A 22297-nucleotide genomic window follows, 5' to 3' on the forward strand; every position below is an offset into this window, starting at 1 on the left:
TGAATAAATAGTAGGCTTTTAAAAAAATCGTCTCTATAATTTTATCATTGTATAATTTTAATCCTTCCAAAATTTATATTACATAATTGGTTCCTCATATTTTCAAAATTTAATAATTTTGATCCATTTTAATGTATCGTCAATTTTTTTTAATAAAAATTACTGCGATGATATGTTACGATGATATTATATTAATACACTAACACAATAATATAATAAAAGAAGAAATAAATAACAATTATTCAACCTATCAACCCAAAGATCATTTGTGTGTGACATTGGAGTTTCAATGATAAAGAAGAAGAAACAAACTTTATAAAACCTAATTATAAAGTTATGACAAAGTTCAAATCAAAATGGATTAAAAGATATTAATATACCATTTAATTGAGAAAATAAGAGTTATAGGATTACAAAATTTGTTAATATCCTTTATTATTTAAAAATGTAAGTATTACTCGTTTTAATTCTTAATTTTATTAAAAAAATATTTTTATTTACTATATTTGGCATTTTTATTATAAAGTCATTAAAGAGAATGGTTACATAAGATTAAGCCCACTTACATAGACTAAAATGAAGGGTTAGAAGAATAAAAAAAGAAGATGAAGAAACATGATTGTCGCTATTAAAAATAGTAAATTTAATGATAAAGTTGATAATAATATTCATGTAAAATTTTCTTAGTCAAGTGTCAAACATGTTAAAATGAAATTAGTTTATAATCAACTGAGTTAAAAAAACATCCTTATCTCTGACTCGGGACTATAAAGATACAAAATTTTGAGATCCACTAAAATAACAGCAAAGAGCAGTTTGCAATCACATGCAAACTAAGCAATCCATCTTATTGCTAGCACACTAGCGGTAGATACGAGTCCACAAACAAGTTTTAAGTTTTAACCCATAAACGACAAAATTCATTTTAGATGTTATACATTAAAAAAAACAAATGGGATCCTTTTTTTTGTTTTTCTTTCGTTAGTCCACAACATAGATGGATCTGCCCTCCAGACAGATCCCCCTCCCTCCCGTTCTCCTGGTAAAACAGTTCTAAACGATTGAACTCTCAACACTGCTCATTCACTATTCCTACTATCTGCATCTCTATTGAGATTACGGAGTCATCAGCAACCAATACAGAAAAGACTAAAAGAACATGATGCCTCAACGAGCTAATCTTCACATAGCCTTAACATTTTTACAATTTTGTTATGCAGGAAATCATATATTTCTGAGAATTGCACTTGATACAGGCGTAAGCAAGCTTATTTTTCCTGTCCATAGAAACATCACCGCCTTGGTTCTTCTGGGTCCCCTCGCATATTTTTCAGAGAAGTATATATGCACTTTAGCTCTATCACTTTAATTATCCCCTGTTAAGCTATCTCACCTTTTATTTTATTATTTTCTGTATCTGTTTTACTCTCTTCAAGGAAAGACAGGCCATCAATAACCAGATACTGTGTGCTACACTTTTTCCTACTTGGACTTGTTGGGTACGATCTCTTCATGAAGCCACTCCATTGATTAGTAAGACATATTTGGCGTAATTTTAAAATTAACCCCACTTCTGATTCTGGCAGAATAACAATGAAAGAAGGATTCTACCTCTTGGGTTTGGAGAAAACATCACCTACTTTTGCTGCTGCTATGCAGAATTCTGTTCCAGCACTTACCTTTCTGATGGCTGCTCTACTCAGGCAAGCTACGATCTTTAACCTCTAAAAGTCAAAAGCCTAATAAATTGGATGATTTCATGATCAAATGATCAAATTTTGTTGAATGTTTGTATCAACATGTTTTACATTGAATGCTTGTATAAATACTTTAACTTTAATGCACAGTTAACAAACTTATCATTCATGACAATTTGTAATTGGATGAGAGCTTAAAGATTCTCTAGACTGCATAGACTATTTACTCATTAATTAAACTCGAGTATAACTTATTTGTTCAATTATATATATGAAGTGCAGATATGAGAGTGTGCACTTCAACAGGATTGATGGTCTGGCTAAGGTCCTTGGAGTCCTTGCTTCTGTTGGAGGAGCTTCAATCATTACCCTTTACAAGGGACCTGTTATTTATACTCCGCGTTTAGCATTACATCAGGAACAATACTTGTCTGTATTGGGGGATGCCACAGGAAAGAACTGGAACTTGGGTGGCATCTATCTCTTTGGTCACTCCTTATGTTGGTCTGGTTGGATTGTGATGCAAGCATTTGTTCTGAAAAAATACTCAGCCCCACTCACAGTTTCTGCTTTTACATGCTTCTTTGGTGTTGTGCAGTTTTTGACAATTGCAGCCTTTTTTGAGACGGATTCCAAAGCCTGGCAGTTCAATTCTAGTGGAGAGATCTTCAGTGCCTTGTTCTCGGTTTGTAAATTAAATTGATCCCTCAATCTGTTTTTCTCTTTGGCATTTTGGTTCTCTTGATGTTTCTATTTTCTTGACATCTGAGTTTTCTTTTTGGCTGGTGATGGAAGTTAAAATTCAAAGACAATCACTGTAGCAGGCTTAAGTTGGCTTTAATTAAGGATCATAATTGGCGACCTTGACATCAAGAAAATTCATATTTGAACTATTAGTATATATGATGTGACTCGTTTCTATGTTAAGGGAAGCCAAATATAACAAATAGGATGACAGAATAGGCTTGTTTGTATCAGGGACTGGTGACTTCAGGGCTGGCATCAGCAATACAGATATGGACTATTGGCAAAGGAGGGCCAGTGCTTGCTTCAATTTATCTACCTTTACAAACATTACTTGTATCTGTGATGGCATCTTTTATTTTCGGTGAAGAATTCTTCTTGGGAGGGTAGGTTCTTATAATCCAAGCATCTTTTGTTCTAATGACAAAATGTTATATGCTAATAAAGGGAAGTCTAAACGTTGTAGCGTTGTTAGTTTATGTTAAAGAAATCTTATTATTTTCAATTTTGAGGTGCAGCATTATTGGAGCATTCTTAATTATATCCGGCTTGTACCTTGTTGTCTGGGGAAGAAGTCAAGAAACCAAGTATGCCAAAGAGGTCATAGTCCCCATTGAGCCCAAGAATCATTGGGAAGAAAAAAGTGACAGTTCTTTCCTCATCCAACGATTGATTACTACACAAAGCTCTTAGAAGTTAGAGGGGAAAGAATTTAGATGATGGTAAATATGTGAAAATCCCTTATGGTGACCTAATGTCCCAACATTTCTTTGTTGCAGCGGGGTCATTAGCTGTTTTATTACTAATTCTGGCAACCTCTGCTATAGTCTACACATAATCATAATTGGGGAATTTGAACCCCTAAACATTTAGGTAGCAGAGTTATTTTTTATTTTAATTTTTAGTTGATTTTTTTGTATATTTCAATAAAAAAAAAATTTGGTAAATAATTTTTAGTTGGTTTGTTTTTTTTATAACTATTGAGTTATTATTTGCATCTGAATTATATAACCTGTTAAGAGTCAAAAGCCTAATGAATAGGATGGTGACATGAAAAAATGTTCAGATCGTATTGAATGTTTGACCATTTATATAAATTAAACTCGTCATATAACTTATCTGTTCAATTCCTAGATGAGAAACGTAAATATGAGAGTGTGCACTTGAATAGGATTGATCCTGTGGCTAAGGTCCTAGCTTGGAGTCCTTGTTTCTATTGGAGGAGCTACAATCATAATTTCAGTTGGTAGATCTCCAGCTTAGGTTCAAAAAGTAAAATTGAAAAAAAACTCTTGTTTGATTTTTAGTTAGGTCCCTTTCTGAACTGAGTTTTGCCTCAATTTTGTTTTCAAACTCAGTTTGATATGGAAGTAAAGAGAGGAATGCTTTTGAAAATTCAATGTGTTTTTTTTTGCTGATGATAGAAGTTAAAATTCAAAGACAATGCATCACTGCAACAATGTTATCACTGTAGCAAGTTGGTTTTAGCTTCTTACTTGATCAAGGATCATAATTGGTGATCTTGACATCAAGAACTCATTTTAACTATTAGGATGTATGATGTGACTCGTTTTTGTGTTAAAGGAAGCCAAATCGGACAAATGGGATGGCAGAGTAGCCTGGTTTTTATCAGGGACTAGTGACTTCGTTGCTTAATTTGCGCTTCCTCTTTTTTTTTTTTTTTTTATAATTTATTTGCTCTGTTCTCAATTAAAAGACAAATTATTAGGGGGAAATTCAATTTATTTCCCTTCCTTATTTTTTTTTAATAAAAAAATCAATCAGGACTTAAATCACAAACCACGTTTAGAAATTTAACCAAATATATAATCAAGTAATTAATTAATAAAATCAGCTCACACAATTTCATGAAAATTCTTCTACATGCACTTAATTTCAAAATCATTTTGTTTTCATTTTTTTAAGTTTATTTCATACTTTATCTATTTTCTATCATATTACTAATAGCATCTATTTTTATTTATTTATTTTAATCTATTTTGAAACTATAAAATCACTTTTGGTTAAATTTGCCTGATATAATTACTCACACAATTCTTTAGTCATTTTAACTTAAAACCACTTTTACTTTATCAATTTGCCTGATATAATTACTCAAACAATTTTGTTCATCTCTTATTAAAAAAAAGGCAAATAAAACTAGAAATTAAGATAAGATGATAGAAAAAAGTTTAAACAATATTTGTTTCACACTTTAGGAAAGAGAGAAATACAACAAATAAGATGAAAAAAGTAGGGGGGAAGTTTAGTGGATAATTATACAAATTAGGTCCCTTCTTCTAATGACTAGGCTATGAAATTGTGTAGTTACATAGTTTGCGAGTAGCTGTTCTTCTGCTTCTGTTTTACAAGGTGATTGGATCGGATCCCTTTCTCTTATTTCCATGTTCTGTGTTAACTATAATTCATGCCTTTGCCTTTGCTAGGGTTTCTCGTCCTGCTTTCTAATTTCATCTTCAATCGCCCGTGTTGTTTATATTTATCACTCTCCCATCAATTTATTCCACGAACCAAACTTCAATCTCGAATTTTGAAATCTGAATCTGTGTAAGGACCGATGTAGTAGGTAGTGGTCAATCTCGGTTTAGCGCCCTGCTTGTTCTTGAAACCAGAATTTGGGGACCTTAAAAGTCATGCAACATTTGAATTCCATAGTTTATTCACTTGAATCGTTTAAATTGGAAATAGTAGTTAATAGACCTGCATTCTTGGTTTGATGATTTGGCATAGGTTCAAATAATTGGAAATATTAGACACTATGTTTATGTATATGTATATGTTGATTATTTTCAGTTTTATAATTGCTTGTTGTCTATTGGCAAGTCAGTGTTCTAGTTCTAGCAAGTGTTGCAATGGAAGCAGAGTCGGATACCAAGCAGCAGCAGACGATGGAAGGAAGTTATTCCCAAACTATGCAAATTGATCCGAAAAGGGCTCGATTTCCATGCTCCGTTGTGTGGTCACCACTTCCTGTGATCTCGTGGTTCATTCCTTGCATCGGTCACATTGGCATCTGCAGAGAGGATGGAGTGATATTGGATTTTGCAGGGCCTAATTTTGTGTGTGTGGACAATTTTGCATTTGGAGCTGCCACCCGCTATATTCAAATTCCCAAAGAAAAGGTAATGCTTTCTTTGTGAGAAGTGAACGCAGGAAAGGTTTGCTTCCCCTTAGTAAACAAATTGTCCTAAACTAAGGCAGTGACAAATCAAGAATTAGAAAGCAAGACTATGCCATGAGACTCTTGGTTCTTTGTCAAACAACTTCGAGTCTGTAACTTTCTTTTGTGTTTTTATTTCTTCATCATGCTGTGATATACACTAGATGGAAGCTGCGAAGAGTTATATTTCAAAGGAACTTGATTTTAGCCCTTTGGTTTTCTGTTCATCTATTGCTTATCTAATGTTGTTTAAAATATTTGTTGCCAGTGTTGCGTCCCTTTAGTCCAGTCTGTGTACAATGGTGAGGAACACTACATTCAGGATGAAACTAAAGGAGATTTGAGGACTTGGGATGATGCACTAAGGAAAAGCACTCAAGAATTCCAACATTTATCTTACAATCTCTTTACCTGCAACTGCCACTCGTATGTTGCCAATAATTTGAACAGGTTGGGTTTTCTGTCTGGCGGATGGAATGTGGTGAATCTGGCAATTTTCGTTTTATTCAATGGACGTTGGGTCAGCAAAACATCTATGCTTCGGTCTATCTTACCATTTGTGGTTATATTTTTTCTTGGAGTCTTATTCGGGGGCTTCACCTTCCTAAAGTTTTGGTTCTTCTTCACTTCCATTCTTATTGGGTGGTTCCTTCTTGTTACTTATTGTTTCAAGAACCTGATTCAGTTGTAGTATCTGTTTCTCTTATTCTACTTTGTATAAAACTGTAATACATTCCAAGTGATGGAAGTGATCCAATTAACCATGTACTTTGTATTCAGATAATTTTTGTTGCTAAATGTAAAAGGCTTGTTCTTGTGGTATCAGTTTGTTAGTTGATATCTTGCCCGATATATCTAAGGAGAATGACTTTCTTATTAATTATTAGAATGGCTAAGATTTAATTTTTCATTCTCGCATAAGTTATTTTCACACGATTGGCCCCTTCCTGCCCCATATCTTATTGATGCCAGGGCTTAACTGTGTTTGACGTTTCGAAATAGGAAGGGAGCTGTTATCCTATTTCATCGAGTACTGAATAGGACATCGTTTATTTTTTTATTTGTTTAAGTGATAAAGTCATTGTGCATTTCACGAGCACGAAAAGGCACAGTGCAAAATATCTGCACATAAAAAACAAATGCTTCACCATTTAGGACTATGCACGCCCTTGATATCAGCATCTAGGACATCATCCAATTCTTCTAGCTTATCTATTTTCACTTTTTTTCAACAAAAAAATATTTCACAATGTGTTATGAATGGAATAAAGCAGCAGTAGCAGATACACAAACCAAAGGCCCAAGAGGAAGATAACCAAGCCACAATATCTCTAAACGATTCTGCCTAACCAATTCCAACAACAGTGCTGAGTTGGCAACTTCTTAGTGGCTATAGAATTAGTGGTTGTCTGCCACTTACATATCTATGTTATAATTTGCTCCTTATTATTCCTTTTCAGTTATTCCACTAAGGCTGGTAGTGCCATTCTTGTTAGAACCTTTTGTCTCTATCCAGTCGCTGCAGTGCCTATAAGAATGAATTATGTATCGTGATGAAGGTAGCAGAGAAAAATATTAGGGGGCGTTTGTTTTTGACTGTTTTCTGTTTCCATTTTTATTGAAAATAGAAAATGATGATGGAAATGCGTTTGGTTAGATTTTTGAAAATATGTTCAATGAAAATATTTTCTCAAACGAACAAAAAACTGGAAACAATAAAATCTCGTTTTCATTGTTTTCAGTTGACACCAAGAACTTCATTTTGGATAAAATGAAAATGTAGTGACAAGGAATGTAATTTTAAGCAAATCTAAAAATATATTTTCGTTTGAAAACATATTTTTAGTATTTTTATTTCTTGAAAGTAGAAAACAATAAGTCAAACCAATCATATTTTTAGAATTCTAATCTTTTAAAAATAAAAACAATTTTCAAAAAAATGAAAACAGAAAATGAAAATGTAAATGAAACACACCCTTAAAATTTCTTTCTTCTCTTTCTTTCTTTTTGGGAGGGTCCTAGACGTCGAATGACAGAAAGCATTTGAGCTGATTTTTCAATTCATAACAATGTCATTAACAAGAACATGACCATGTGTGAATACCCAACACAACTTTGCCACCCTTTTTTATTTTTAAAGAAATTCTTTTAAAGCAGTGCGTAACCAATAAAGAAAGGGGGGAAGGGGAACATTTTTGCGTACAATATGTACATGACCAACTCTTGAAAAAAGATTTTTGTTCTGGTACGAGTAACATCCGTGTGTCAAAATCAAATCGTGAAGAATTTGAAAAGGGATGGCCAAAAATAAAAGCATAATAATGTTGTGCCTTATGCATGGCCATTTCTTGGAAAAAATAATAATGTTGGTAAAGTGATGTTCCATTTGCATTTAAACACTTGTTATGAGATTATTCATATACTTTTTTTGGTTTTACTTAAGATTAATAATATCCATACAGTACGTGAGATAATTACTAGTTAAAATGTACCACTTTTTCTCTCTAATAAAATCATATCCCATCATGCAGAAGTAGAAATATGAGAGGATATAGATCCTTTTCGTATCCCTGCTTTCATGCATATGTTATTTTCTTTGTAATTGGAATCCATTGGTTACAAAACATGGGCCAAGACGCTAACAATGTTTTTTGTATTTCCTTATTTGAATCCTGCACAACTCGTTATATTTCGGAAAAACTCATTTTGAAATACAAATTTACATTCCTAAATGAGCCATGTTAGCGTCTCATATTATAATTATAGCATATACAAATCAAATTCATCTAAATTAAGATAGGATAGTTCTCACATAAACAATGACTATGTTTGGAAAAATTAACTAAAAATATAATTGAAAACGGAAAAAACTAGCTTATTTAATTATAAGTATTTGATGGAATTAGTTGTTGAAGTAGCTAAAAAATATAAAATGACTGAAAAATAATAAAATTATGATTTATTTAAAAAGAATAAACAAAAAATTTGATAAATATATTAAGGATAAAAAGAAAGAAAATATAAAAACTTTGAAGCTATAAGTTAGAAACTAGCGTTTAAAAAAATATTATTTTAAATAGTGTTTAAAAAAATATTAGAAATTTCTAAAAAAGTTTATTTATTGAAAAGTCAAATGAGTTTTTCAACTAGTAAAAAAATTAAAAATCAACTAAAATATCTTGTCAAACATAATTAATATAAAAGGGTTTTATAATATCATTTAATTGCATATTATAATGTATAATAAATTTGTTAATTTTATAATAATACTTACAAAAAATTAGTTTTGAGAGGAGAGGTAATAAATAAAATTAAAAATGTAAAAAAAATATTGTTAATGCATAGAAAGTAAACTTTTGAATTAATAGTGAAACAGGTGTCAAGCAATTCATTGAATAAGATACGTACTATATATTTTGTGTAAAAAAAAAGATATTGTATATTTATTAATTTAAGTATTTAACATTAGGACTCGATCTTAATACTGGTTAAATTAAAATAACATCGTATTAGTTTATGAATGTGCTCGATCAGTGTTATATATTAATTTATTTAAAACTATCATTATATAATAACGTGTGTTCCATAAAGAGCAAAACATTGTGCTAAATTCCAAATCCTTTACCACTATTAAAAATAAAATTAATGATATCATAATAAATAGAGCAAACACGACTCAATTAATTACTGTGCTTTATATTTTATGTTAAATGAATTCAAAGTTTTGAGAAAGCGTTTATTTCTGTAAAAAAAAAATAGAAAAAGAAACCGTGTACTTAATTTCAAATCCAAATCGCAATCCCGAAGGATCGTTATTAATTAATTGAGCAATTAAATTTAGTTAAATGTTTTTTTCTAACAGATAATTTGGTCAAATGTTAACCATAGTGATCTTAATGAATAAGTTAAAAAAATTAAAATGAAAAACATTTTTATTGAAATAATTAAAATTATGTTCTTCATGATAATTTTTTATGTTTGGCTATTATTTTCTCCTTTCAATATCTTAATTAATGCTCTAAATTTTTGAATCAATACTCTAAAGATATCTTAAGATTTATTCACATGCATCCATAAAAGAAAATGCATGAGATGAGAACATCCGCGGGAAGATCATGGTTGATGGCAAATTTGTAAAAAGTGAGAAAGGCGAGTCCCTTTTCACGATAAGGCCCACCGTGTTGCTTATATAAAGTAGTGATATCGTAGCAGCTAAATGGCTCTGTGATATATATTGAAATTCGTAAGTTATAACTGACAAAGTTTTCTGAGAAAATAAGGATTATTATTATCGAGAGAATGGCAGGCTCCTCGGAGGAGGGACAAGTCATTAGCTGTCACACCGTTGACGCATGGAACGATCAACTCCAGAAGGGCAACCAATCCAAGAAACTCGTACGTATCATCAACTCATTAATCTTAATTTCAATATATGGATCTCAATTTATGGCATCATTCTAAACAATACTTTGTTTCGGTTTTGTTATTGTTTGATGCGTTCGTGATTGGGTTGTTTATGTCTCATCTGGCTTTATGAATATAATGTTTAAAGGCCATCATAGATTCAATTTGTCCTTAACTTGATTGTTGTTCTTGTTATTATTATTATTTTCATGTGGTCTTAATTGATTCCGAAACTTGATTATAGGACTTTCATAAAATGTTGATGATAATAAAATTACAAGAACAAAAAAAATTTCTAAATTATAAAAACTGAAAAAATATATTTAAACAAATTTATAATTACTTAGATGGGCTTGTTAATCTACTCATATGGGATGCTCTGATGACAATTTTAATAGGATGTCCTTTTACATCTTAGGTTTTTCATAGGTTGTGCATACTACTATACTCATGTGAGAATTAAAAGCCAATCAACTGTTCCCTTTGTCTGATGCATTTCCTATATCAATAGAAAAACAACACTTCAGGGGAAAAAATAACAAACAATTTCTACCCGCAATTATTAACATAGGTACCATTTTCTCTCAAATTGAGTTTTCCGGATCTTGAGTGCCGTATATCAGATTTACCTAATTGTAAACACTAAGCAGTCCGTCATCAGATGGATTAATTAAGTTGTTATCCCCAAGTTATTATTAAGCTTTGAAAGCAGTCACACTGCTTTTAGACCATTTACACTTTCCTGCTTTGTCTTTTTGCAAGATCTGTGAGATATAGGATCATTAGTAGGGGAATGTCATTTATAGAGAGATATGATTTTCTCACAACCCCAAGGCAGTGTGCGTGTGCATGTGATGGGTGCAGAGAAGAGAGCTACAAAGAGGGGAAAAAAGGAAGAGAGAAAAATGAGAGATGTGAGGTTGAAAAAACTGAAAAAGGGATAAAAGAGGAATGGAAATGTGGAAATAAAATATTTAATCTTTAATTAATTAAATGAGAGAAAGCACAATGCATATTTTTGTAAATAAGTTTTGTTTTGATCTATAAAAAGCCCCAGCGGATGTGACAAGCAACCAAAATTGTTGTCGGGGGATAACTAGATTGTTTGGACTTAGTCAATATTCAAGAAAGAGTACCAACGAAAGAAAATTTATTGTTTGGTTGAGTTGGCTGTTTATGAAGTACGTAATCTGCAATAGTGCAATTCATGAAAGTATATATTTCACCCCTTTCTAAAATTTGTTTTCCAGTTTTATCAATATCAAATCTTATGGTTGACCTTATAAAAATGCAGTGGTTAAAACAATCACGTTAATTTTTTATTTTTAAAAACGATGAAAATTACATCTTATATAAATCTTTTGAAATAAGAAATAAAAAATAAATGAATAAAAGGTTTATAATTATTTGTTGAAAAAATAAACATTTTTTTCTTATAAAACCAAAATTTATGATTTCATTTTCAGTTTACTGAATTCTAGTTCGATGATCTAGTATTCCAACAGCTCTGTGTGGTTCATCGATTCACCTATCCATAAATTTTGACTTAAATCATGCATTGTATAATGGATTTTAAAATATTGATTAAGATATTAAAAGAAAAAAATATTTATAGTATAAAAAATAAGAAAAATAATTATTAGCAATGTAATTTTGGACATCCTTAATTATTAATGTCTTAAGGGGTAATAATGCTCTTCTATAACGTCAAATTTGAGATATTATTACTTTTCTAATTGTCAGATTGTTGTGGATTTTACTGCTTCTTGGTGTGGACCATGCCGTTTCATTGCACCATTCTTGGCTGAGCTGGCTAAGAAGTTCACAAGTGTCGTATTCCTAAAGGTGGATGTGGACGAATTAAAGGTAAATAAAATAAAATATATAATATTTATAATCCCCCTACCAAAAAATAATCATAAGTTCAATTCAGAAACTAATCATAAATAATTTGTTGATTGCAGAGTGTTTCTCAAGACTGGGCTATTGAGGCTATGCCCACTTTTGTGTTTGTGAAAGAGGGAACACTTCTAAGCAAAGTGGTGGGAGCAAAGAAGGATGAGCTGCAGCAGACAATAGAGAAATATGTGGCTTCAGCTAGTGCTTAATCTTTCACCTTCAAAAGAGACATAATATATATGCTTTCTTTTTATAATCTTGTACTAGACTTATGTTGGTATTTCTGTTATTGCACCAATCAGCTTTTCAAATGTGATGACTCTTATCATCTATTTCTGAATAGTAACTGGTCCTTTCTTGCGTCTTAAATAACAGTGGTGTTATATCATGAATGTTAATTACATAGATCTTCCTGTTTTACCTTTTAGTATTATAAAAATATAAAATATGTTTTTTATCCTATAAATATCAAAAAGATTGTAAGTTATTTCTGCAAAATTTTTGATATGTTTTTTTGTCCTCTTAAGATTAAAATGTGTTATTTTTTGTTCAGAGTCAGACTTGATGAATCCGAACCTACGTGACATTTTTTAAAGCTTAAATTATAAGATAAAATATGTTTTTTGTCTCTATAAATATCGAAATATTCTATTACTTTTTTGTTCCGGCATAGGTTTGAGTCATTATTCTTTTGAATCCGGTACCAACAGGTATCATCCCCCCTAAAACAACGTTCTCTTTCAAACCTTTCAATCAATCTATGCGCCCCCAAAGAGCGACTTTTGATAAAACTCTAGCAGTTTCTTGAAAACTTGCTTCAGATATGAAACTTTGAGTATTCAGAGTAAGTGATTTATAGGGGTTAAAAATCATCACAAAATACAGAAAAAGAAACTCCATGAATTTGTAAATCCCATTTTCCTAACATCCTTCTTCCCTAACTTTCTTCATCTTCTTCGAATTTAAATTAACAACTTTTCCTTTTTTTATTTTTTAAATGTTCTGTTCAACTGCAATGACCAACACTACCTTATTGACGTTGTCATCTTCTTCTTTGAATTCTCCGTCCACCAAGCTAATCCGATAAATAGGTGAATTCGGAAGTCAGGTTATTGAGTTTGTCGGTTACGTTTGATTCTGATAGAATATTGGAATTTGTATTTTTAATATTGAGTTTGAGAGTGAAGATGTTAGGTTTTCAAAATGAAGGAGAATTCAAAGAAGAAGATGACAATGTCGATAAGGTGGTGTTGATCATTGCAGTTGAATAAAACATTTAAAAAATAAAAAAGAAAAAATTGTTAATTTAAATTGGAAGAAGATGAAGAAAATAAGGGAAGGAAAAGGATAGGAAAGAGAGATTTACAAATTTATGTGATTTTTTCTATATTGCATGGTGGTTTTTAATTCCTAAAAATCACTCAGTCTCATAGTTATTAATGAAACCAATAAAAGAGTGACATGTGGATCCAAGTAAAAAAATAACAGATTCAAAATTTTTCAAGGACGAAGAAAAGATTCAAAATTTTTCAATGACGAATTTTGAACATTTTGATATTTTTAGGAATGAAAAATATATTTTAGTCTATAATTTAAATTTTAAAAAATGTCACGTAAGTTTAAATCTGTCCAAGCCCGGCTATGATCTAAAAAATAACACATTTTAATTTTACGAGTACGAAAAATATACCAAAAATTTTGCATAACAAATTTTGAACTTTTTAATATTTATAGAGATAAAATACATGGCCAAAAAAACATGAGAATTATATTTTACTGGTATTTGTTTCTTCTTATGATATGTTTTGAGAGAGAACTTGAAGTTGAAGGAAAGAATGAATTATGGGATGCAGGGTGTTGATTACTTATCTTTCACTTCTTTAATATAAATAAATTAATGGATGGCTAAAAACTACAGTAATTACTTTCAAAATTATTTTTATTATATAATACTACTGTTTTTTTATATAATAAAGTTTGTATAAAAAATAAATAGACACATTTACTTAGTCCTAAATATAAGAAATACTGACTCATTTTTAAATATATTAATTGTTATTTGTTTATATCCTTAAGAAGTCTCTTGATGAGAAACCCACTTATGTGGATACACGGTTTAATTAACATGTCACACTAATTATCACTTGAAATATCAAATACAGTTAAACTATTTAATTTTATGAATACTTTTTAAGCAAAATTAAAATCGTGACATTAATTAAAATTAATAAAGTTAACTATTTTCATTTATCTCGATATATATATATATATATAAACGACTGAAAGTACTGTAGACGGTAGCAGTACTAGCTTCTCAGATAACATAAATCTCCAAATAAATAGTTTCAATTAAAGTCTTAAACCATTTCCTAGAGGAATGTCATTATTGACCAAGTAAATTTAGTTGCACTTTTAAATTTTAATTCTGCCTGGTCATTGGTAGCTACTGCAACTAAAAAAAAATACGAAAAGAAAGAACCGAGGCAATGTGCACAGAATTGAACAATGGGCTTTAAATAAACGTAGAGTGGTTACAGTAGGATCCGCTCCCAACTTGAACCTGATTTGGAGTTTAATTTAACCCCACAAAGTAAAACGAAAAAACATCACACAAACCAAATTCCCTCTCTTCCCCGTGCCTATAGTTAAAACGTAAAAGGCCGGGAACTACTCCACCAAGGATCCCAATTTTGGACTCCCTGATTAAGATTCACCTATCCGACAATCACTAATTTTTATACATTCCCGTCAACACAACATCACTAAATGAAACTAAAAACCTCGTGCCTTCGGCACCAACATATCATAAACATTATTACTTTCTCCCTAAAAACAACCATGACACTTAACTTTACCTATACTATTATGGTCCTTTCGTTTTTCTTGTTAAGTCACTTCATACTACACGTAAAAGGGTGGCTTCCTTCCTTAATCATTCAGCCCCTCCGATTGGTTGGAGAGCAAACAGCTTCAACTGATAACCGCTTCAACACATTAGGACAAGGGTCTTGCCCAAAGTTACTGTTTGATACAGTAACCGTGCATCTTGGCTTTCCTATACATTTCTGTGAAAAAAGAAATGACAAAGAGCATAAGTTATATTATCATCCAAAGATAAAGCTTGTTATAAAGTTGAAGATTACCTTCTCTAGGGTGGCATAGGAAGTGGGAGAATGACAAACTCCCTTCTCATAATTCCCACATGTTCCCAAAGGAGTTCCAAAGCTTGCAAATTTAATGGAAGAGATGGCCTGGCTAGGACTACAATGCAAGTGAACTTTTGGAGGATGGAACTCTTCCGATTTTCCGTAGCTATCAATGTGCCAATTCCTAATATTTGGGTGGTACTCAGACACATCAGCACAGATACTGCTTACCGATCTCTTTACAAGTGAAATTTTTGAAGGATCTCCCCCAAGTTCCTCAAAAACAACCAACAGATTATGATTTGGCTTCAACCAAGATCGAGGTACATGGTACCTGAAATATTTTAGTACCATATATAAGGGGACTTCTGAGTGAGCCATGCATCATCACCTATATATAATATCAACCAAAAGTAAAACTTACCATCGCTGGGTTGGTTGGCCACAACCAACCTGGCACTTTGGAGGTCTGAATGTGCCAGCATAGCTGCAACCATTGCAAATACCAGCAGCCGGAGCAGTCCAGTATCTTCCAATGCTCAGCCCATTAATCCATATTTGACCTTTACCCATACCCTCCATGTCCAATGCTAACGGCTCGTCTCCATCTGGAGCATCAAAATAAGTCTGCAAATACACCAATAAATTTATCATTTTTTATGGCCAATACTTGGTTGCAATGAACCTTAAGCACGTTTCTGTTTATTTTTACCTTGTGCCAAGTCAGTGGTTGATTTTTCTCTGAAACTAATGCAGACTGCATCCACTCTACAGAAGAGATACCATTTGGAGATGCAAGATTCATGGCCTCACCTTTCAGCCCAACCTGTTTTAAGAATTGGCATGGCTTAATATATAGTTTTCTTTGTAACCAAGACAACTTAAGTAGCTAAAAGAAAGACTAAGCAACCTGATAAGTCCATTTCTGCCAAGATAAGTCCAACTTTCCTTGGTTAAGTCCACGGAGTACAACTGGACCAAGGATTCCTGTGTTCCAAGTCTCGAAATGTCCTCCCACATTCTATGACAATGCATCACAAAAGAATGATGTTAGTCATTAATAGACAAAGAATAAAGCCTTTGGAAGCGCAGCTGAGACAACGATAAGGAGGATGATTGTACGTGATGACAATTCGTTCAGTTAAAAAAGGGTAGAAACCTTTCATAAGAAAACTTAATGAGAAACCATATAAAATAAACTTCAAACGGTTTTTCTGAAAATTTGGTTCTTGACAATGAATTGCATCAGCTGTTGTATTGTATGTAGTAGGGTTTCAGAAAGTAAAGGTGGGAAACAAAACTTACTGGAAGTCCAACAGCAACACTGAGCAGAGCTATTCTGTTTGTTCCAGCACGGAGGTTTACTGTGCCAGTATATCTGAATCTCCTATCCTCCCTCGTTCCATAGGCAGAACCTGTTTTCAATCATAATTATCATGATTCTTTGTCTAATAACATGGAAAGGGGATCTGGAAAAGAAGGAAACAGACTACACACCAGAAAGTTGACCATTGATAAAAACATGCACAGCATGGCCTGTGGATTGAACAATGAGAGTGGGTAGTTTGCCTCCTCGGAGAAAGGATTCGGATGAACCTATATCAACACTACAGACAAGTTGACATGAAATAAATCAGTATGATCAAAATGGTTTCTAGACAATTATCATTTAACAGCAGCAACCTATGAGAGATTTCATTAAATGTCAGAGACATGCTATTCAGGAAGACAGATTTAAGATGTGGACATCGTGGCTATGTTAATTCCATATTCAGCACCTATAAAATTAACTGTTTATTTTCATGGTTGATGCAAGTGATCTTCTGTGTGTTTGAAAAATGAACAAAGAAGATTGTTGTCAATGTGATAGAATTAAACGACTTGTACATTTCTTCAACAAACTAGGAACTAAAGGCATAAGGAATTTCAAAATTAAATTGACAAAGTCACTTACCTAAGGAGCAAACCTAATCAAATCTAGAAAAAATCAAGCTTACCTAGTTATATACCAAAGATAATCACTCGTATCCCGTGTAACATTTATCTGTTCCAGGAGACCAGAAGTAGTGATTGTAATTGCAGAGCCGTCATCAAGAGAAGAAATATCTTCATCAAAACTCTCCCAGGAGAACATATGAGTATTTGTTGGTAACATTTGCATCTGAGATGTTTGCACTCCAACCTAATAGAAGAGAAGATGAATTTAGTGGTTTTAAACAATTTTAAATTGTTGAATCTCATTGATGGAGATATTGAATGTGAATAAATTGTATCCTAGGAAGCATAATGGTGATCCCATAGTACCAAAGGAATATGATGATTTCAAATATCAGGCTTCTGTTACATACTTTTGCTGTATTAAAAACAACATTTCTGCAATCAGGGAGGATGCTGATGGACCAAGGAGGTAAGTTATAGTGCATATTGTTGAACATCACTCTAACAGAAGATTTTGTATCAAAGTTTGAGAGGAAAGCAGCACAGTCTCCAGATTTTGTAGTGTATACATGAGCCTGATAAAAGGTGCACTAGGGTCAGCAAAGAAACTTGTGGCACAGCAAAATTAAAAAAGAAAGAGTAGGTTAAACCTGTTGGAAGTTCCCCATTGAAGTAACAGCTGGGTCAGCTGAAACTAAAGCCCGTTCACACATCTTGATGGCCTTATGAAGCTCCTTTAGATGACCATACTTTGGTTGCCTAATCAAACCTGTCATTTTTGTCAACAAATGTAGTCAGTCAAGTTATCAGTAATATAGTCTGGGCATACTGCTGAGAATTAAATCTTAGGTGAAAGCATTTAGAGTGTTACTTTAGACTAGTGAAGTGTGGTGAATGTCTTGAATCTTGACTTAAAATAGTTGATATATATGCACCAGAAGCAAATAAGAAAAAGAACACAAATAGCCAGCAGTAGCATAATCTACAAAAATTTAGGTTCTCACCATATTCATCCAGTGGAGCATCATAGTCATAACTTGTAGTGATGAAAGGGCCTCCAGCTGTACGGCCAAAATTGGTTCCTCCATGATACTACAGGTGCAAAGGAAAGTTATAAGTGTAAATGTCATTGTCGCTGTCGTCATCATCATTATCAAATTTTTAAGTGTTAAGTCAGTATAAAAAAACCAACCATGTAATAGTTTACAAAGGATCCTCCTTTTTGTATGAATCGGGCAACTCCAAATGCCAAATCCTGAACAGGTCTTTCATGATTTGGACCTCCAAATTCAGAAAACCTTCATATTTGATGGAAAAATAAAATAAAATTATGCAAGCTCATTTCTTTAATTCCAAAATTTGAGAGTAACAATAAAAATGATTACCAGCCACTCCAAGCCTCTGTCCAAATTGAAGGCTTATAGGGTTTATTAGGAGTAAAATAATCACAATAAAAGCCATTGCACGTGTTTATCTGTCATTAAACAAGAAACAGAAACAGATTAATATATCAACCAAATTCCTGAACATTCAAGATTCTTGAAAAGAAAAATTGGGGCTACAATTGGTTGGTTGCTCCATTTTATTTAAGCTAGAAAAAAAATGTCGATGGGGCATCTGAGGACAGCATTTAATATTGCACTACATAACTTTCAAGAGTAAAAAAGAATGAGAATGGTCTCACCACAGGATCTGGCGCATCATCTTCCTTGCACATCACCCAGGGGACCCCAGTTCCAGTTTCCACAGCCATTTTTGCAGCCCAGTTCACATAATTTTGGCCCGCGGGTCCAAGTAATTTACTCTGTGCCCCATACTCATTCTCAATCTGAAACAGCATAATGTGCATGTCTCCCTATTATTATAGCCACTTAGCCAGATCTAAACTGAAATGTCTACAGCCACTACTGGTTTATCTAGTGCCTTTCCTAATTTATATATTTTTTGAGAAAACTGGTAGATTATAAATACACAAAAAGCAAGTTAGCAATGGAAACTATACAACACCTGAGAGAGTATGATAGGGCCACCCTGAGATTCATAGAGACGTTCACTCTTCATCATTCCCACAATCTTCTCGGTGAACCCTTGCATTGCTTTCTGCGACACCGTTAAAGGGTCATCAATAAAACCATTTCAATTGAAAGAGACAGAAAGAAATTTCCAAAATTTCCTTTTAGTTAGTTATTTAATAATGTAGTAATGAAAACTGATTTTGAGGGGAGAGAGACCTTGAAAGGTTCATTGTCTGTTCTAAAGCTGATGCCGGGAACATACTTGAGCCAAACAGGAAATCCTCTGCACATTACAAGAGAAAATCATTAAACAATCGAACACCGCCCCCACATGGCCAAAACCTCGAGTGTTAGAAACAACATAAGAGACTGAAAAAATTTGAAGGTACCCGAAATTCCATTCTGCACAGACATAAGGTCCTATGCGAAGATGAGCATATAGTCCCGCTTTCTGTATTGTCTTAACGAACCTCACCAGATCATACCTTCCTTCAAAGTTATACTGAACCAAATTGCACGCAGAGAGAACACATAGAGAATGAACCTCAAATTCAACAATTTTTTTCTTAAAAAAAAAAAAACAGAAATAAGTGGCTAAGAGAGGTACATTGCCACGAGAAGGCTCGTGAACATTCCAAAAGATGTAGGTTTCAATGACGTCTAGACCTCCCTCTTTGGCCTTGTAAATGAGATCTTCCCACATCTACACAGAGAAAGAAAAAAGAACAGTGAATAAGGTAAAGTTTCTTTGGGCATACGAGAAAATAAAATATGGGAAATGGAAGAAGAAGAAGAAGAAGAAGAAGAATACATCTGGGGTGCTTCTGGGGTAATGTATAGAGCCAGAAAAAAGGATTCTCCTTTGGCCATTGATGAGGATGGCTTTTCTGTCGTAGGTAACGCTACAGTGAACCTGCTCAAGCTGAAAACCCAACCACAACGCCAAACAAAAGAATGCTGCAAATTGCATTTTGGAAACCAAGGTGGTTTCCATGTTTTCCCTACCACTCTCGAAGAAAATGGAGAATGGAGAGAGAGAGAGAGAGAGAGGAAAGAAAAAAGGGTGTTGTTGCTGCTTTGAGTGTTGGTAATGGTATGCAAAGAGAAAGAGAAAAGGGTGGTGAAGGTGCCAAGTAGGTCAATTTAACTCGGTGTTGGGGACACTAAAGTCTGAGACTCTGCTGAGTGTTGAGTAGACCATTTTATATAAGACGTAATGGAAAACAGCTTTTTTTTGGCACACTCATTCGTAGCCACAGGTGTCCATGGCACCGCTCTCAGCGTGGCTACCAACGCTGTAAAGTAATGTGTAAATTATGGTAATGATGTAGTACCTCTCCGTAAGTCTAATCTCTCTGCCAAACAACCATAACAGAAAGAATGTGATCTAAATAAATACTGCTGCAATAGAACAACCCTATATTCTTTTGTTGGACATTCTTTTATTTACTGCATATTTTGTTTTTTCTTTCATGTTTTCATAAAATGTTTAATATTATTCACATAAGTAAATGTTGACGATCTTTATTATTCACACTATAAACAGTATCAAGGGACCACTTTTTTATTATAAAATCTGAGAATTATTAAGTTGAGTCATATAATTATAGATGAACGGTCAATACCAAAGATTTTATTTTTTTCTGAACTCTTGGGGTTTTTATTTTCAACTCTTTGTTTTAAGTAGGATAATCATTTTGAGTGCAATAAATCGGCTTAATCTTTCAGTAATGAGACTCGAATTGAATTTGAACCTACACTTTATTTAAAATAAATCAAATTTAGTTAGTTACCACTCACTAAAAAAGGGTAAGAATAAGCATTATTCTCGAACAAATTTTTAGTTGACTGATTGTAGTAATGCTATTCTCAGTTGATAAGGTGCAAAGAATGAAATTCAATAGGCGCATAAAAAACGTTGCTCGTTAGTAAGCACTTTGTATTAAGAACGTGCCACAACACAAGGAATAGTCTGTTATGTAGATTACTACTAATAGAATACAACAACGGTTTAGCAATTTAGGGGTTGGGTTTGATGAGCGAGTATTCGAATGCGATATTAATGAACAATCATGACACACACACATGAGTGGTGATTTCATGTGAACCCAAAACAGAAAGGAAAACCCTTTTCCTTCTTTGCCTTCTTTGTGGTGTTTGTTGGACATGTCATGTGAACCAACGGTGAGCCAACCCCTTATCGTATTGCCTTCACAACAGCCATTTACCATTGTCACAATTTCACAATGTTGAGCATTTTCTTTATAAAAAAATGGAGAAAACAAAGTGATATACAAAATAATTAATTACTAGAACCATAACACACACAACCTTGGATGCCAGAGAAGAAAAAAAAAATATCAAACCTCGCTTTTTTTGGTCAATTTCTTTAGTCTTTAAGTAGTACCAAACTCCTATCACCTTTATTTTTTGTCTCAACTTTCCGCTAATGACCGAAGCATAAGGAAAAATTAGATGAAGGACCCGACATGAGGACAAGCTGCCATTTATTTTAGTTGGGTCACTACTTATTTGTGTCTTATGTAAATGTAAGCAAGTTTCAAGCATATATATAAATTAAATAATTTCGTCCATCAAGTTCACCATAACCAACTGTAACAAAAAAACAGGCAAGTACTGCTGGAAAAAAAAAAAAAAAACTAGTCCTTTTTATATGTAAAAAGAGGGTCCTAGGGCCAGAAAGGAAAATAAAGCAAAAGAAGTTAAATAAAAAAACAAGGCATAAAAATTCATTGGATAATAATTTTGACAAAGCGATAATTCTAATTGAATAAAGAAGGATGAACTCAAAATTTAACTATAAAATTTTGTGCTTAATTTCTGTTTATCGTTTAGTCAATGCACATATTTAAGCAATACATTGGTGTTGAGTTGCAAGGTGAGTCAAAACACCATATGGATCTCTCTTAATTAAAAAAGTAAATAGCATTCATATTCTTTGTGATTTAGTGAAATCACAAAAAAAAAATCTATTCCTATATTAACATTCTTTAATTGTTTGAAAAATATGATATTGTATCCCTCTGTAAGGAATATTATTGTAAACATTAAAAGAAACAAAAAAAAAAATTCCTGTTAATAAAATAAACAAAAAGATACACGAAACCATTAATTAATTGTATTTATTAATTTACATATGGGTATTTTTATCGCTAAATATTAATTGATAATATTGTTAATTTTTGTTAACAACGAAAATAGAACTCAAACTTAAACTGATGACCTTTCATCTTTTTCTTCTCGGTTAATCAT

General features: G+C 32.7%; 4 protein-coding genes across 5 annotated transcripts; 3 read left to right on the top strand and 1 right to left on the bottom strand.

The window, feature by feature from the left end:
* The first annotated feature begins 959 nt into the window (after positions 1-959).
* Positions 960-3391, top strand: LOC100790386 (protein WALLS ARE THIN 1). The gene is made up of 6 exons (XM_003537568.5): positions 960-1338; positions 1437-1499; positions 1587-1703; positions 1980-2382; positions 2676-2827; positions 2960-3391. Exons 1-6 carry the CDS (start codon positions 1160-1162, stop codon positions 3132-3134), a joined length of 1089 nt encoding a protein of 362 aa, XP_003537616.1. The 5' UTR covers positions 960-1159; the 3' UTR covers positions 3135-3391.
* A 1318-nt stretch (positions 3392-4709) lies between these two features.
* Positions 4710-6447, top strand: LOC100527909 (uncharacterized). Of its 2 annotated transcripts, none has more exons than NM_001248576.2 (3): positions 4710-4814; positions 5290-5584; positions 5891-6447. In NM_001248576.2, the coding sequence occupies exons 2-3, from the start codon at positions 5315-5317 to the stop codon at positions 6311-6313; spliced, it is 693 nt and encodes a 230-aa protein (NP_001235505.2). In that variant the 5' UTR covers positions 4710-4814; positions 5290-5314; the 3' UTR covers positions 6314-6447. The 2 variants fall into 2 exon arrangements, with proteins under 2 accessions (NP_001235505.2, XP_040862328.1); XM_041006394.1 differs by lacking the exon at positions 4710-4814 and adding an exon at positions 4821-5028 and having other exon boundaries at positions 5891-6444.
* A 3404-nt stretch (positions 6448-9851) lies between these two features.
* Positions 9852-12327, top strand: LOC100499701 (uncharacterized). The gene is given in 3 exon segments (NM_001251650.2): positions 9852-10017; positions 11770-11892; positions 11991-12327. Coding segments are annotated over 3 exon segments (363 nt in total). The 5' UTR covers positions 9852-9921; the 3' UTR covers positions 12135-12327.
* Positions 12328-14414: 2087 nt separating this feature from the next.
* LOC100798501 (beta-galactosidase 3) lies at positions 14415-20392 on the bottom strand. Its single transcript, XM_003538819.5, has 19 exons — positions 19836-20392; positions 19632-19727; positions 19414-19526; positions 19241-19307; positions 19017-19109; positions 18694-18837; positions 18395-18483; positions 18202-18307; positions 18014-18101; positions 17660-17778; positions 17420-17584; positions 17069-17253; positions 16569-16678; positions 16377-16486; positions 15982-16092; positions 15784-15897; positions 15496-15698; positions 15069-15405; positions 14415-14990 (listed from the first exon to the last, which is right to left on the bottom strand). The coding sequence occupies exons 1-19, from the start codon at positions 20016-20018 to the stop codon at positions 14862-14864; spliced, it is 2562 nt and encodes an 853-aa protein (XP_003538867.1). The 5' UTR covers positions 20019-20392; the 3' UTR covers positions 14415-14861.
* Positions 20393-22297: the final 1905 nt, after the last annotated feature.

The sequence above is a fragment of the Glycine max genome, chromosome 11, assembly GCF_000004515.6.
Source record: "Glycine max cultivar Williams 82 chromosome 11, Glycine_max_v4.0, whole genome shotgun sequence".
NCBI classification, from domain to species: domain Eukaryota; kingdom Viridiplantae; phylum Streptophyta; class Magnoliopsida; order Fabales; family Fabaceae; genus Glycine; species Glycine max.